Source organism: Trichechus manatus, unplaced genomic scaffold, assembly GCF_000243295.1.
Source record: "Trichechus manatus latirostris isolate Lorelei unplaced genomic scaffold, TriManLat1.0 scaffold00019, whole genome shotgun sequence".
NCBI lineage: Eukaryota > Metazoa > Chordata > Mammalia > Sirenia > Trichechidae > Trichechus > Trichechus manatus.
This window is the reverse complement of record NW_004443955.1, coordinates 24,489,497-24,507,477: the sequence shown is the minus strand read 5'-3', so window position 1 is coordinate 24,507,477 and position 17,981 is coordinate 24,489,497. Positions and strand designations below refer to the sequence as shown.

The following is a 17,981-nucleotide window of genomic DNA, read 5'->3' as shown; positions in this document are numbered from 1 at the left end:
AGAGGTCCATGTAAGATTCACCTTTATGGTTCCACCTGGCCTTTATAGTAGGGGCTCGGTAAATATCTGAAGAATGAATGAATGCATTAATGAATGAGGTGAGAGTTACGGGTTCAAGAGTACAACAAAAGGACAAAAGTTCCAATTCTCAGACAAATGTCCCAGTTCTGAAGTACACAAGCAGAGATTTGCTGGAGAAACGAATGTTGAGTGCACGTTATACCCTCTACCTGCTAAGGGTATATTAGCAATGGTTTTCTTCAAGAAGAATGTTTTAAAAAGAAACATCAAAAAATGTCTACACAGATACAACCAAAAGAATCAAAATAACTTTTAGCCAAACATTTTATAGGGGGTGGGATTAAAACCATATCACATTTTGATGAAAATATCAGCAACAATATGTATTTTATGAAGTATTTTACAGATAGTCTCTTATTCATCTTTCTATTCTCCCAGTGATTTTAGACAAATGAGGTCTTTCTCATTTGAGGCAGAGGGAGAAGTTGAGACTCCCAACAAACATTTTCTGATTTCTCACATTCTCTTACCTTAAACTACATTGCTTCTGATGAAGGGTATAGACTCTAAGGATGAAAACCTAACTTTCATTGGCTATCTACCGCATATGTTAGTACTCTATGTGTATACTCCCTTTCAACTTTCTAAAATAGCATAGGTAAGAAAACTTCCTGTCTTCATTTTACAGAAAAGGAAATCGAGGCTCAGAGAGATTAAATAACTTGACAAAGCTTATACAGATAATCAGTGGAAGTGCCAGGATGGGAATGCATGGCTACCAAACCCCAAAGCTTCACTTTTCTCCCAGTGCATCTGAAACAACTTGAGGGTCCTTCTACCGCTCACCTGATTGACAAGCACGTCGCCTATTCTCCTGATGAGAAAGTTCTTTTCGCTTTTTTCCACCAGAGACTCCTTCTTCCGCTCCAGGATCCTCTGGAAGAACTGGCTATGGATACTGATCAGCTCATCCAAACAGGGGAACAGCTTTTCCACCATCTGCTGCTCGAAGAGCAGATCCGTCATCATCCCCCGGCTATACACATCGCTCATGATCTTGAGCGTGCGGATGTGATGTAACTCCGTTTGCATCAACTCTAAGTGGGGAGGACAAAGCTCATGGTCAGGGACACGCTTTCACATGGATTGTCCTTCAAGATCATCTGCTGCAGTCTTAAGGCTATTCACAGCCCAATTAAACTTTAAAAGTAGGTCAATAGCTGTCTTTTCCCTAAAAGTGTTCTCATCTTATTCCTGTATTTTTTACTTGACCCAACACTATTTTCTGATGACAGGCATATGGGATTCCATTAATCTTAAATGGTGGTTTCCAAAGCAGCCTTCACTGGATTCAGCATCACTCATATTTTACTGTAGTCCTAGAAATGACTTGTATTTAGTCTAGTTTCTAGTGTAGCTAAGGAACTAAACTGTACTTTCCCGAGAGATTCTTTCTAGGACTGTTACATAAATAAGCACTTAATATAAATAAAATATTCAATAAAATTAAAGGAAACAGTGGGATGAAAGGGAGAAAAGGATACAAACAAGACCACATCACTATACCTCAAAGTTTTTAAAGAAAATCTTTAAGACGCTTCTCAAAAGTCGACTTTCCATAGCCCAATAAAACACCAGATAAAAATGCTGGAAAATGCAAATTAGATGTCAGCAGAGCAAAATGAAGAGTCTTACCATAAATCACTTCTTGCCGTTTGATCACATCTTTCTTTTGCTGTTTCAGGAACTTGCTGTCCACTATTCGACTCCAGGACTCTGCTTCTAGCTGTTTGGAGTCAATCTCGAAGTCTCCCATTAGTTGTCCTTCATTCATGTCTGTACCTACTCCTCAAAATGCCAAAAAGCAAGATCAGAATCTTGGGACTGTAACTCCTAAAAAGCCTACGCTGGCCTTTCCTCAGAGTGATAACCCTCAGGGTGGTAACTGGTTTCCTAAGACACAAATACACTGCATTAATACAGGGGATATACATGGAGCACACAGCCTAATACTCAAAAAGAAAACAATCTCCCATTTGGGAGTAACAGACTGTATATTCAAGACTGGTTAAGAGTGATAAAAATCACTTAAATCAAAGCTGACTGTGATTCCCATATGAAGTAGGAGTTGGAAGGGAGCTGGTAACGTTACGTGTTTAGGAGAGTAGGCTTGCAATTGTGCCTAGAGCGCTAGAACTGAATGTGTCCAAGAATCTATGGGAAGAAAAGCATCTGTACTACATTAAACTCAATGACATCCTTCAATGGACAGCTATCTAACAACTGGGACATATGATTAGCAATTCATTAGAAACCATTTGATGTTTTACAATATAGAGAAACTTTACTAGATTCTCTAGATAGGCACTATTATTCTATTTACACTTGCATTGCAGGCAGTGGTCACAGTCTAGAGCTGCATAAGATATGGGCCATCCCCTTCTCTTACCCTCATCAGTCAGTGACTCTGTTGACTCGTTGACCTTACTAATTTTATTTAGTGAGTCTGTTGAATGTGACAGGAATTTCCACGTGTTTGACATGCTCTCATCATTGCCAACTCTGGAGACAAAAAGAAGCACATGTTGTCAAATCCATTGTATGTGCTGTGGTTTGCTTTCTTAGATGAGTACCTGACAAACTCTAAAATGGCATCTGGCTGTAAGAACTCCAATGGCTGAAGACAAAATATACTCATGTCAGATATGCAGCAACATGCAATACTATTTACAAAGGTTAGAAACATTAACCATCTTGCAACCTCAAACTTTTTGAACTTTTTGAGCTTCAGGATTTTTTTTTAAAATGGTAGGTAGCAAGGAGAACTCTTTTTCCTCACACTATGTATGAATTATATAAGAAATCTCTTAGTTTGAAACTCATTGCCTAACAACTATACTTTCTCTTCCTGTTCCCTAAATAGCTATAGACCAAGCACTTATAATAAACTATGCCTTGAACTATCTCAACCCTAACTCACCATCTAGCATAGCGGCACCCAATAAATGTTTGTTGTATACATAAAAGCAAGCAAGAGTCATATAAAACTTCAAGGACCAACTTCTTAAAGGCATAATGCAAACTTTGATAACCTTACAACTTTGAAAAGAAGGCCTTTGGAGGTAACAAAGCTACAAAGAAAAAACAAAATAAAAATAAGGAGGAGGAAACATTAGCCAGCACATGATTTAGGAAATAGAGACAAAAGGACATTTTGTATCCTTTAGTTAAGAATTTTCCTCCAACCTAGGTTGAGAGATGGGAGAGATGTTTTTGAGTCCTACATTTGAGATGATTATTTACTCATTCGGTAGGAAGGCAGACATCTTACCCAAAACAGCCAGCAACATCATAATCAGCCCTGTGCTGACCATCTGACAGCCCAGGCCCAAATAGCCAGTGGACACCACAACAATGTTGTACCCACTGCCGTTGAGGGGATCATGACTTATGGCAACCCTTCAGGACAGGGCAGTACCACCCCATAGGGTTTCCAAGACTGTAATCTTTACGGAAGCAGACTGCCCCATCTTCCTCTCTCGGAGTAGCTGATGGGCTCGAACCACTGACCTTACAGTTAGCGCCCAAGGGGACCACAGAGTGTACTCAGTGCAAATTAGTGAATAGGAACCTGACAGTACTAACTGCTCCCTTACTCACCCCCCCATGACACTGACTTAAGAGGCGGGAGGCAAGGATGCAAAACAGATTAAAAAAAACAAAACACCACATTCTCCTGAACAATAAAAAAATCTGACGTCTGAAAACCTTACTGGTTGCCAATGAAAACTTTGTAATTAAATCATCCTTTTCCCTACTCCAACTTCCTATTTTGAGTTAAAACTCATTTTTGTAGAACTCCGGTTTTTCAAAAGTGGGACTGAACATCTACAAAAGCCTAGGGGAACCTGGCCTAATAATGGTGTTGAAAAGAGTTCACTGTTACAAAATGGCGGCCATGACAGCACTCCCAAATGAATCCCCATTCTGTATGACCCAGTGATGCACCAACCCATTATTTTACCCCTTAATTTCTAAAAGAAGGATCTTGTTGTCAAATGATCTGATTATTATGCTTTTGTTACTTAGTTGTCAACTGTGCTATCTTTAAACCCCACTTACCCAGCAATGTTCTGTATGGAGACACTTTTGGAAAGCAAGACACTTTGCTGGGACCGTCTGTTAGCAAACATTGGGGCGGCAGTGTTTTCATCAGCCAGGAGGACTGCTGACCGAGGGCGCTCCTTGGGCTGTGAAGCTGCAAAGGAAGAGAAGACACTAACTGAAGCACCATCTGTCCGTGCCCGCCTGGTACAAACTCACCTAACAAATGCCAAATAGCAGCACAATGCTTTAAAACAGATTTTTCCCTGGGAGCGTAAAATGGTGTAAAAACTCTATGGAGGACAATTTGGTGGTATCTATCGAAATTATAAATGCATATATCCTCTGATCCAGCAATTCCATTTTTAGGATATGTTTATGCTACAAGATATACTTGTATATGTGTGAAATGATGCATATCCAAAGTTATTCAATGCAACATTGTTCGTAAAAGCAAAAGATATGAAATGACACAAATGAGTAACAAAAGGGGATTGGTTAGTAAGTTCTCGTACAACTTAAATACTAGGCAGCTGATTAACAATAGGAGGGAGCTCTCCATGTACTTACACAGAAAGATCTCCAAGATATATTAAGGGGGAGAAAAAATGCAGGGTGCAGAACAAAGTGTATAACAGGCTGTCTTTCACAGGGAAAAAAGAATATAATACAAATTAATATTAATATTTATATAAGAAACCAAGAAGAGTGGGGTGGGATGGAAACTAGGCAATGGAGACAAAGAATCATGTGAAAGTATTGCATATTTAAAAAATTAAATGGCAAATGTTTTGTTACATGCATATTTACAACAATTAAAAAGATCAAACTAATTAAAAATAAGATTCAAAGAACTGAGATAAGCGAGGCCAATGTTCTCTGGGATTACCTACAATGGAAACATCTGAAGTGCTTGTGAGATATGCAGATTCCCAGGCCTCCTAGTCCCCTGGGGGTGGGGTCTAAGTCTACATGTTTTACAAACTCCCCATGTGATTCTACTGCACACTGTATGAGAAGACAGATTTTGACCAATTCTTTTAATTTACAGATGAGGAAAACGTAATAATTAACATCACATAGCTAATTAATTCTCATACTGCGTATTTCTCATTAACATAACCACAGAAGAAACTGGAGTTCCAATTTGCTGAAGTGGTCACACTGGCATGTGAGAAACACATTTTCCTTAGTAACAGAGCTCCTACCCCAGACACTGGTTATGTCATCTGTCCATCCCCAGGAGTGGTAGGAGCTGACAGAAATACGACTGGGGTTGGTGATATGACTTTAAAATATTTCAGAATGATTTTGACTTAATAAAAATTAATGAAATCATGAATTTCCAATTCAAATTCTATTCAGAAGAAAGTGATAGAATAAAAAATTAGAAATGTGATCCACTACAACACCATCAGACCCTTGGTGCAGGAAGCAAACAAAGAGGATGAGATGTGGTTTCTGCCCAACAGAAAGGAGGAGCAGCTGGTACAAAAGGCGACATGCATAAGCGTTAAAGTGTTTCAGAAGGGAGGTCAGTGAGCAAATAAGATCTGATGGAAGAAGAAACACCAGTTCTTGAAGAATGCTGAGAGTTTGGATTGGTGGGAAGGAAAATAGGGGACATTCTGATGGGAATTGTGTGAATGAAGTCAGAAATAATCATGTAGTATTAAGTAAAAAGAAGACAGTAAACAGAGGAGGATAGAGGATTATGTAAGAATCAGTGAAAATGCTGGAGAAGTAGAACGAAGCCATGCTATGTTGAGTGCTAAAGGTTATAAAGAACAACTTGTATCTGAAAGGCAGCAGAGGGGGATGAAATAAGTTTTTCTTTGCTAAACCAATCCATATTCCACTTGGGTAAGTTACTTAATATCTTTGAGCCTCAGTTTCCTTACTTGTGATGGTGATGATGACAGAAGCAAAAGCTAACACTTAAAAAATGCCTATTACTAACAATGTTATCTGTACGCTCTCATTCAAACCTCACTACCACCCCCTCCCACAGAGAAGGAAACTGAGGCACAGGGATGGTTTGTAAACGTCTACAGCTATTAAGTGGTGGTGCTGAAACCTGAACCCATACAATCTGAATCTCCAATCTGCACTCTTAACCACTGTACTATCTCAGTTGGATAAAACAGGAATAAATCCTTGTGGGAACTGGAGATGATATACACAAAGCACCTGGCATATAACAGGTATTTAGAAAAATAAAAAAGGTATTTTCTTTGAAAGAAAATACATTTCTGAAACAAGGGATAATGCCACAGAAAAAAACATTTAAGGAAGATTAGTTATAAAAGGTAAGCGGAATGGGTGGGGAAGATGTCTGATAGAAGTGGACGTCAGTGTGGCAAAGATTCTCTTGTAGTCATCTACGAAAGATAATAACAGGACTTAACGCAAAGAGGGAGAATAACAGGACTTAATATGTCTAAGGAGTCCCCAAGTGGTACAAATTGTTAAGAGCTTGGCTGCTAACCAAAAGGTTGGTGGTTCGAGTCCACCTCAGAGGCGCTTCAGAAGGCCTGGGAATCTACTTTGGAAAAATCAGCCACTGAAAACCGTATGGAGCACAGTTCTACTCTGATACATATGGGGATGTCATGGTCACAATTGACTCGATGGCAACTGGCTTCGTTTCTTAAGATGTCTAAAAAACCTTCTGTGGGAGTAGAGGCTGGTACAACCATTCTGGAGAGCTGTCTGTAAGTACTTAGAGGAATTAGGTATGACTCTATACCCTAGGGCAGCAGTTCTCAAACCTGAGTGTGCATCAGAATCACCTGTTGGGTTTATTCAAACACAAAGTGCTAGTCTCTATGTCCAGAATTATTGATTGTGTAGGTCTGGGCCCAAGAATTTGCATTTCTAACTGGTCCCAGGGACCATACTTTGAAAAACACTGCCTTAGGGTAACTCTTACACAGGTTCCCAAGGAGCCAACTATAAAGATATTCATTACCGTATTATTTATAGTAATAGCTGGAAGCAACTCAGATGTCCATCTTTGGGGGAACTGATAATTAAAATGTGGTATGTGTATATGAGCAGCCCTGGTGGTGCAGTGGTTAAGAGCTCGGCTGCTAACCAAAAGGTCGGCAGTTCGAATCCACCAGCCGCTCCTTGGAAACCTCATGCAGCAGTTCTACTCTGTCCTAGAGGGTTGCTATGAGTTGTAATCAGCTCGACGGCAATGGGTTTTGTTTGCTTTTTCTGGTACATGTATATGAAAGAATAACCACGCAGCAGTCTGAAGCCATGGCTTCCATATAATAAACATGCATGATGTTGAGTTAAAATAAGAACAGAATGTATAAGCATAGTCATATCATTATATAAGTGAAATTCAACACACAAATAATCCGATAACTGTTCAAAGATACACATATGTCTAAAAATATGGCAGATGAGAGGAACATAAATATACTACGTGGGTGTCAATGAGGGGAAAGCGATAAGATGGAGAATAAAAACAGAAAAATATTAAGTAAAATAAAAACAAAGTGTAGCCTTGCAAAGACTGATGAGGATAGTCTGATGTGAATGGAGAAATGTGATTTACTCAGTTCTGTGTACCACTTTTAGGTCCTTGAAAAAAAATGAACTATTTACATATCTTCACAGTTTATAAAGAAGTTGAATAAGGAAGATCCCACTTGATCACACAACTGTGAGGCACTAAAAACAGGCACTACAATTCTTGACTTACTGATGAGGAAATCTATACGCATAGGAGTTGGATCATTTGCTGAAACACATGGGGCTAAGGGTGCCACTGGCTTTAAGCTACAAACACACCATTCCAGAAACGTTCAAAGAAGGTTTGATGGTACTATTGGTCAATGAACCTGTAGGATAAAATAGCAGCTTTCTCTATCTTACTACAAAATAGGTATTCAAACCTTTATTAAGATTACTTAAGATTACATACATATTTTAAAGTCTAGAACCAGAAAGTCAAAAAGTGAATTGTGAGAGGTAGGATGAGCTACTTACGCTTGTTTCTCATAATGACTGTGGGGAGAGATGACGTGTCATGTGCCTGAAGGCTCCCTTTGGGCTGCTGAAGGAAAAAGAAAAAACAAACAAAAAACTATGAAGACTGAATTTACAATTATCCTGTCGAGTTTCAAGAAGACTAGAATAGAAGACAGCTGGTCCAGCCCACTCTGGGCCAGTCTTCTTTCCTCCTCTGCTCTATTTCTTGCTCCTGATCCTCAGCATCCTATACCCATTGCCATGAAGTTGATTCTGACTCACAGTGACCCTAAAGGACAGAGGAGAACTGCCTCATAGGGTTTCCAAGGAGCTGCTGGTGGATTTCAACTGCTGACCTTTTGGTTAGCAGCCGAGTTCTTAACTACTGTGCCACCAGGGCTCCCAGCATCCTACAGACACCCCCAACAGAACAGGTTCAAGCTTGCCGAGTCTGCAGATGTGGTTTCTTCTGCATGGAATGCCCTTCTCACCTTCAGAGGCATGGTATTCTTCTAACTAAGTGTTCCCTCCAAGGCGAAGCCACTCATTAACTCACTTTCCTCCCTTCACCCAAGGCAGTGATCAGCACCCCCTTAGACTCCTGTGCACGCCTCCACATAGCTTTCATTTCATTTATGGTAACTGTCTGCTTGTCTGTCTTCCCCACTAGACTGCTGGTTCCTTAAGAGCAGCATCTGTACTTTTTTCATTTTTATTTCTCCAGTGACTTACATCTATAAGGTGTCAAATCCTTAGGTAAAATGCTAATTTTAGTTAAGATTCTGTTGTTGTATCATGTAACAAACATATTCTGAAAAATTAGACTTAGGCAGTTAATCTGGGGGAAATTATTAGTGAAAATGGGTAACTTCCAGTTTAAAATGGAAGTCCCTCTTCTAGACTGTATGCTCTTATATGGGAGGAGCGATAGCTGTATCATTATCCTCCTATAGAACCTAATACATTCACGATGGCAATAAATCATCACATCAGAGACCACAAACTCAAATACCTATGGAGTCAGGCAAGTAACATAAATGACAGACTGGAACATGCACATCCTGTGTAAAGGAGGCAGAAGCACTAGCTCTAGTTATTACTGCTTGCCATCCATCCCTCTAACGTTTAAGGACCTATAAGCCGGATACCATTCTAGGTGCTTAGGATACCTTAATGGATCAAAGATTCCTGCCTTCACAGTGTTTGACAAGTTTGCAGCTTACATTCTAGTTGGGGGAAGATATAGATCAAAAACAATAAATGTAATAAATAAATACAGATTGTTAAATACAGACTTTCAGAACATGAGAAGTACTATGGAAAAAAAGGAGGATTAGGGTAAGGGGAATTGGGACTGCTGGGTAATGGGAACGACCAGGGGACCCAAGGTTGTGAGATCTTCCAATTTTTTAGGAGAAATCAGAATCCAATTCGATACGAAATATGATTTTTAAATGACTGCATTAATTCAAGTTAAATACTGTATAAGCCAAACAAAGTCTTTGTCCTTGGGCTGAAAAAGACCCAGGATACAGAAAGTTGCCAACTTTACCCTAGATCAGTATCAGCATCGTCTGGCAACTTGTTAGAAATGCAAATTCCTAGGTCCCGCCCTAGATCTACCGAATCAGAAACTCTGGGCGTGGGGCCCTGCAAGCTGTCTTTTAACAAGCCCTGCAGGTGAGTCGGATGCACGTTCTAGACTGAGGCCACTGCGCTAGACAGATGCGCTTGGTTATTGATGGAGAAGCACACAACATGCTGAGCTTTTGTGTAGATATATCTGGAGAGTACTCTTCTGACAAGGAACAAAAAGACATGTGTGAACGGAACACTGAAAACCACACAGGTTATTTAAAAGGTATACCCCCAAACCCATACTCATTTTTAAGGGCCACATACAAGGGCCACTTGATAAGCAGTACACATTATCACATAACATGTGTGCTCAGAGCAGGCTGCACCACAGAACCGGCCCTTTTTACTCTGGTATCATGTGTTCAGAGCCAGTACATGCACCCTGTGTGAGAAAACTGCTACAAGCTAGACTGGGTCTAACCATAACACCTCCCAGCCCGTCTGGATATGAACGTCCCTGATTTCCACCTGTTGTCCTCCTGGTCCTGAATGAGAAGTCAGGTATGTGAACAGCAGAGTAGGTATGCAGACATGGTAAAGAAGAAAGCCACTTTAACAGTGACACAGAAATACTAAAATCATAAACAACATATATTTAATATGTAGAAGTTGTGAAAGCATTTTATTTTCTAAATGTCTCAAATTCCTGAGTGTGTTAGTGAAGAAGAGAATTAACATTTTAGAAAAAAAATTATTTTTTAATAGAATAATCCAAATTAAAAAAAGCTACCACGTATGTCAATTCTCCCAACTCCTGAGGATTTTACTGGTTTAAACCCCTTATTGTAAGCCTTCTTTTAGCCAGAAATGTCTTACCTTCATTTTGACCTTTGCACAGGAAGCCAGACTTTCTCTACAGCCTTTGTGGACAAAAGCGCCGCAATCTGAAAAGAAAGCAAAACCCGAGGTCACCTCGACAAAGCAAACAGATCCTAGGTTCTGCCTCTCTATGGCTGCTCAAGCAGCACATGGATTTCCAAGCAAAGTCACTCCCAAGCAAGAACATGACTGTAACTGAAATAACAGATTACAGCCCTCTTCTGGGAAGCAGGCCTGTGATGTCATTTTGGAGGAGGAGAAACAAGAGCAGATGTGATTTCTGATTAACAAAAACTAGAAGTCTGGAACTTCTCAGGCAGGAAGTGGAAGGGCTACTGTCTTAGTTGTCTAGTGCTGCTGTAACACAAATACCACGTAAGTGGATGGCATTAACAAATAGAAGTTTATTCTTTCACAGTTTAGAAGGCTGGAAGTCTGATTCAGGGCACTAGCTCCCAGGGAATGAATGCTTTCTCTCTGTGTTGGTTCTGGGGGAAGGTCCTTGTCATCAATCTTCCCCTGGTCAAGAAGCTTCTCAGTGCAGGGACCCCAGGTCCAAAGGACACCCTCTGCTCCCAGCTCATCTTTCTTGGTGGTAGGAGGTCCCTATCTCTCTGCTTGCTTCTCTCAACTTTTATCTCTTTTAAGATAAAAGGTGATACAGGCCACATCCCAGGGAAACTTCCCTAACATAGGATCAGGGCTGTGACCTGAGTAAGGGTATTATATCCCACCCTAATCCTCTTTAGCATAACCTAATCTTGCCTCATTAACCACAGGAAGAGATTAGGATTTACAACACATAGGAAAATTACATCAGATCACAAAATGGAGGACAACTACACAATACTCGGAATCATGGCCTAGCGAAGTTGATACTCATTTTTGGGGGACACCATTCAATCCACAACAGCTACCAAAACTAAAGTGTCTGCCATCAATAAGTCTAAGTCACAAATATATAAATACATACATAAACTCCCTAATAGGGGTCGTAAAATTTGTATGACTGTGCCTATGGTAGAGTGTGAATCTGAAAATCTACCCATTTGATGTCCTCCTGCTTCCGATCTTAACTGCCCGGGGCTTTTTCACAACCTTCTCCAAGTCAAGAGTCAAAGAGGAAGGTCACTAGAACTGCCTCAAAGTGTCTCTGGGAACCCTTGATTCAAGAGAAGGTGGGAGACTTCCTGAAAGACAAAGCAGAGACCACAATTTGCCAAGGACATGATTTTATCTTAACTCTTTCATTTCTCACTCCCCTGGCCTACAAGGGCCGTTGACATAAAAACCCAGCCCTCTGTGCCTCAGAAAGGTCATCATCAGCTCTTACCGCTGCTATGAAGTCATAAAACAGAACAGTGCCAGCAGGCCAGAGGTGAAGCAGAAACAAGAGTTGTCTGTGGGGACACCCAATGAGGACAGACTCTTGTGGGAAAGGCTTACTCAGGAAATCAACAGCAGATATCGCTCATTAGGCAATTCTTCCCACACTAATTTAGGAAGCACCATAGGTCCTGTCAACGTCAACTTACTAATTACGGGCAAGATGCTCTTTTAGGTCATCTGCATGGATCTGGAGGGATGTGGAGTGAGGACAGAAAGGGAGGATACTAGAAGGAGACTAACAGAATCCCTTCCTGAACAGCTGCTCGTCCAATGCCCACATAGTTCACAGGTCCCTTCCATATACCACCAACCACACTGTATTGTGATTATCTTCTGTTTTTCTCTTCCACTGAGTGCTCCTTTAAGGCAGGGACCATGTGTCATCCATTGTCGTATCTTCAATTAAGTCTCTAGCACAGTGCCTGGCTCATGGAACCTAGTCAAATGTCTGTCTGTAGACCCTATGTTTATTTTATTCAAAAGCCAAGTGCCCCAACAAAATTTTGTTAACAGTATATGAAATATTAGCTTGGTAACACTACAAGGAGACAAGAAGATTTGCCAAACTACATATGATATAGTTTGATTTAGGTCCCAGCTCTGCTAATTAGTTAATGTGACCCTGGTACAAGTTCCTTCTCTCTAGATCTCAGTTTCCTCACCTATAAAATGAAGGCAAGGCAAGGTCCACATTTTTTCTCAAGTTCTTTTGGTATGTGATTCTCTAAGACTCTTTTTGCTAGATCTCTTAAAAGGATACTTTTTTTTTTTTTTAATTGTACTTCGGATGAAGGCTAACAGAACAAATAGTTTCTCATGAAACGTTAGTACACATATTGTTTTATGACATTGGTTAACAACCCCACAACATGTCAACCCTCTCCCTTCTTGACCTTTTTTTTGGTGAAAATATACACAGTCAAAGATACACCATTTCAAAAATTTCTATATGCACAGTTCATTGACATCGACTATGCTCTTCCAGTTGTGCTGCTATTCTCACTTTAGATGAAGGCTTACAGAACAAAATAGTTTCTCATTTAACAGTACACATGTTGCCCTATGACAATGGTTAACAACCTCACATCAACACTATCCTTACTCAACCTTGGGTTCCTTATCACCAGCTTCCTTGTCCCCTTCTGCCTTCTGGCCCTTGTCCCTGGACTGCTGTACCTCATTAGTCCCATCTGGTTTTATGGGGCTGTCCACTCCCAGGCTGAACGGTGAACCTCAGAAGTGACTTCACCACTGAGCTAAAAGGGTGTCTGGGGACCATACTCTCAGGGTTTCTCCAGTCTCCTTTAGGCCAGTAAATCTGGTCTTTTTTTTTGTGAGTTAGAATTTTGTTCTACATCCTTCTCCAGCTCTGTCCAGAACCCTCTGTTGTGATCCTGGTCAGAGCAGTCAGTGGTGGTAGCTGGGCACCATTTAGCTGTACTGGACTCAGTCCGGTGGAGGCCTTGGTAGCTGTGGACAATTAATCCTTCGGACTAATCTTTTCCTTGTATCCTGTTCTCTTCATTCTCCCTTGCTCCCGAAGGGATGAGACCAGTGGAGTATCTTAGATGGCTGCTCACAGGCTTTTAAGACCCCAGATGCTACCCACCAAGGTAGAATGTAGAACATTGTCTTTATAAACTGTGTTATGCCAATTGAGCTAGATGTTCCCCGAGACCACGGTCCCAACAGCCAAACGGATACTTTTTTGAAGAAAATCCTGTGGACTGTTCCAGTAGGTTCACACTGCAAAAGGGTTTTCAACTTCTAAGTCATCTGAAGTATCCTGAGGATAGAACCACCCTCTACGGTGGAATCAGAGAAGGAGTCAGTAGCTCCAGCTGAGGAATGTGGGCCAAAACTATCACCATGAAGGAAGCTATGAGGAGCAACTCTACTTTTTTCAACATGATGCCTCAGAGCTGGAACTAGATTAGAAGTCCTGGGCGTGGGGCGAGGTGAGGCTTTACTTTGGGCCTATTATTCCTAGGTATATCAATGTCCCCTTCTATCTAGTTAACCTCTTCCAGCTCCACCTCACGTGAAATTCACTATCCAGTCACTGTTCCAATGTTGATAACGAAAAAGAGATATCCAAGTTCATTTACAAATAGCAGGACGATAAGAGACTCTCCTAGGAAAGGCTCACTCAGGAAATCAAGAGGGGAAAACCTGAAAGGTTTTGTGTCAGTCAAAAACTCTACTTCTGCTTCCACTGTTTTCTTCTCCAGGAGTAGACTGCTTTGCTCATTAGTTCTACAGTCTGTGATTATGACCACTTCTACACAAGTCCTGAAGCTGTTCTGGAAGTCAGTAGCTAGAAGAGGTTACACTTCACTATGTATTAATGCTTGTGCTCCTCAGCAAAGTCTCCTTCTGGGCACATGGGGGGCTTTGCAGAAATAGAACAACAGGGAGTGATTCACTCTAACCAGCAAAAGGAAACATTGTGAAATATTTTTCTTAAGAACTGAAAATCAATGGCCCTCATTAATCTGTCTAACTATTACTTGAAAGTAAGGAGAGATTTTGATGAAGAAATATTTGATTTGTATTCAAGACTTTTTGCACTCACTTCCTAAATGCCCTTCAATGGTGCCCCATCATTTTTAGGATAAAGCTCAAAATTCTTAAGTTGATGTACCCATTCACGACTGCTGACGCCTCTAGTGGTTAAGAGCTATGGTTGCTAACCAGAAGGTTGACAGTTCAAATCCACCAGGTGCTCCTCGGAAACCCTATAAGGCAGTTCTACTCTGTCCTATAGGGTTGCTATGAGTCACAATCGACTCGATGGCAATGGTTTTTTTTTTTTTTTTTAAACTATATTCTGACATATCTCAGAGCCTGAACAAGCTGTCTTTTTTGCTTGTGTCTTCTCCCTATTTTCCTTCACCTGACAAGACTCTCCACCTCTGTGCTCTTAGGGTATCCCATACTTGCCTCTCTCAGGGCACTGTACTGTAATGGCCCAACTCTTCAACTAGACAGAAAGCTTCTTGAGGAGGTCTAACTTTGTTGTTTTTATATCCTCATTCCCAGATCTGGTCCACAATAAGCACTAGATGTCTGAGGAAGGGAGAGGGGGCAGGCAGGTGAGCTCCAGGCTGCTGGAACCAGAGCAAGAAGCATAACAAAAGTAGCCAAGGCAAACATTTTTATTCATTTTCTAGTAAAAGACAGAGTGTTTCCCCTACCCTCACCACTATCCTTACTGTGGTATCTCCCCTCCCTTGCCACAAAGATGCCTGGGATGATGGAAGTGCCTTGTTCCAGGGTCTAGTTGATCCATCATCTCTTTTCCATGCATGACTCTCATAGGTCCCCTGCCCCTCTTTTTTTCTCTGTCATTCACAACTTCCTGCTCAGCTGAAGTCTTTCAAATACTTCTTTTAAAATCCCATTTGTCTTTCCCCCTCTCTCAACGGTTTGCCTATTTACCTTTTGGAGAAGCTCTTGTCCACTCTGTTCCACTTAAACAAAAAAATGCTTAAAAAGATGGGTGATAAGCCATATAAATATAGCGCCACCACACAATAACAGTATCTTAAAAATATTAAAAAGCTCCTCATAAAGCAAAAAGACAACCCAACACAAAAATGTACAAAGACTATGAACAGGCAGTTTACTAAAATCACAAAAAGGTGATCCATCTCCCTAGAAGTCAGGGAAACACAAACTGAAACAACAGAGAAATGCCCTTTCATATCTAACCAGATCAGACAAAAGGAAAATCTGCTAGTTTTAAAGACTGGTGAAGATATGGTGATGCAAGAACTCTCATCACCTGCTTGATGGGTCTAGAATTTGGTACATCTACTTCGGAGAGTAATTTGGAAATATCTAGTAAAGCTGAAAAATCACTATAAGACTTAGTAATTCCCCTCTTGGTATATAGCCTAGAGACACGCTCACACACATGCATAAGGATGCTCCTTGTAGCACTGTTTATAATAGAGAAATTGGAAACAACAAATGACTCAGCAGTGCAACAGATTTGATATATTCATGTAATGGAATACCATACAAGAGTAGAAGCCAAAGATCTTGGATCCATGTGTTTCCATATGTTGGATCCCCAAAATATAATGTTGAGGGAAATAAAACAAACACAGAATGAGCTGTACTCTATGGTACCATTTATGAAAACTAAACAAACAAACAAACAAAAAAAACAAATTACTGTTTATTTATGAGATAAAATTATAAAGCATAGGCTACATACACACTAAATTCATGGTAATGTTTGCCCCTGGGGAGGAAGGAAGAGCAATGGGATTAGGCAGGGAAACAGGGACATTCAACTTTAACTGTAATGGTTTATTTCTTAAAAAACTAAGACTATCTAAATTTATTTAGTACTATAAAATGTTACTTTTTTCCTGTTTTGAGTGGCAAGTACATAGGTATTTGCTGTATTATCCATGCACTACTTTGTATTTATATTTTTCAAAATAAAAACAAGTAGGGCGTGGACAAGATGGCGGTGCAGTCATACGCTTCCTATATCCCTCTTACAACAAAGACCTGGAAAAACAAGTGATTTGATTGTATATGAATATTTAGGAGCCTGGACAAGGCAAAGTTGAGGAATTGGACTGAGTGGCGGGGAGAGAGGGAGACAGTTTGGAAGAAGCGAAGAGCGCCAGAGCAGCGGTGGTGAAACTGCAGATCTGCAGCCACGCTGGGTCTGCAGTGAAGGAAGCAAACAGCTGTGCTGTGCGCACGCTTGGGAAGCAGTTTCCACATCGAGAGAGACCCGGCAGCAGAGATTCTGCTTGGACACTCCGAACCAGTGAAAAGCAGCTCCCAAGTGGTTAAACATAAGTATGTGCGTGTGGCCTTTCGCAGAGATTTAAAAAAAAAAAAACAAAAAAAATTTGGGAAAAACTTCTCTCCCTTTTACCTCCTCCTTCTGTGTTCTGCAACAGGAGTCTGCTGGGCCAGAAGTAGATCCCAAAAGGCACCCTGACCCATTCTCCTGGCCTTGAAGAGGGAACAAATAAGCTACTGGCTCCCCTAAGCCAGGAACACAGGGTTGGCACAGCTACTTTGCTAGACACAGGCATAAGGGCTCTGCAGACTCTGAGTGCCTTACACCCCTGTATAGACTTGTGGGGACCCATCGCAACAGTGTTAGCCCTCACTAACACAGTACAACAAGGCAAACATCTGAAGTTTAACTTCAACTGTTTCAGCTATGAAGTGGCAGATCTGTGACCCTCGAAACAGCCCTGCACCTTAAGTAGGCACTTTTATCGATCCACAACAGGGGCTTGAGGACTGGTGGCGTCACCTAAACCTCCTAGTCACCTGCTACAGGAGTCCAAGAAAAAGTGGTGCCCTCGAGTCTTTACAGCCAACAGAGTGGGGTGCTCACACTCTGGCTGCAAACCTCGCCTACCTACTCACCCTAGAGAATAGGGACACGCTTTCCTTTCAGACTTTCAGGGGCAGCCGTCAGCCCCCTGCCTGCACCAATCACCCACGCCTCTCTAGGGCTGTGGGTGAGAACCTGCACCACACACTTGGTGACCGACTACCTGGAGACCTGAGATGAACCCATATAGGAAAATTTAATGGACTCCTGTGTGCACATACTTAGTTACAGAACTAACTACCTGGTGACAGGACGTTAGAGATTCAAAGCTGCCAATAATCAAACTAGCACACACAACCAGCCTATTGGAGCATATCAAAACAAAACAAAACAAAAAAAGAAGCTAGGTCTCACTAAACAAATATAAAATAAAATTATAATAACTTATTGATGGCTCGGAGACAACAGTCAATATCAAATCACATAAAGAGGCAGTCCATGATGGCTGCAGCAAGCTCCCAAAATAAAGAATCAGTAAATTCTCTGGAGGAAGAGAATTTCTTGGAATTACCAGAGGCAGAATACAAAATACACAGAACTCTTCTAGAAATTAGAAAGGAAATTTGACATAATGCAGAAACGGCCAGGGAACACACTGACAAAGTAGTAGTGGAACTTAAAAAAGTTATTCAAGAACATAATG

The 17,981-nt window shown here is 41.0% G+C and overlaps 1 protein-coding gene across 6 annotated transcripts in view; it reads right to left on the bottom strand.

The window, feature by feature from the left end:
- AKAP13 (A-kinase anchoring protein 13) overlaps nt 1-17,981 on the bottom strand; it is a 391,580-nt gene that overhangs the window by 26,695 nt on the left and 346,904 nt on the right. For all 6 annotated transcript variants that reach the window (XM_023727887.1, XM_023727889.1, XM_023727888.1 and 3 more), the window contains 6 exons: nt 10,567-10,634; nt 8,131-8,197; nt 4,144-4,279; nt 2,471-2,583; nt 1,717-1,869; nt 868-1,118 (listed from right to left, as the gene is read on the bottom strand). In XM_023727887.1, the coding sequence (XP_023583655.1) occupies nt 868-1,118; nt 1,717-1,869; nt 2,471-2,583; nt 4,144-4,279; nt 8,131-8,197; nt 10,567-10,634 (788 nt within the window). The remainder of the gene's footprint in view (nt 1-867; nt 1,119-1,716; nt 1,870-2,470; nt 2,584-4,143; nt 4,280-8,130; nt 8,198-10,566; nt 10,635-17,981) is intronic.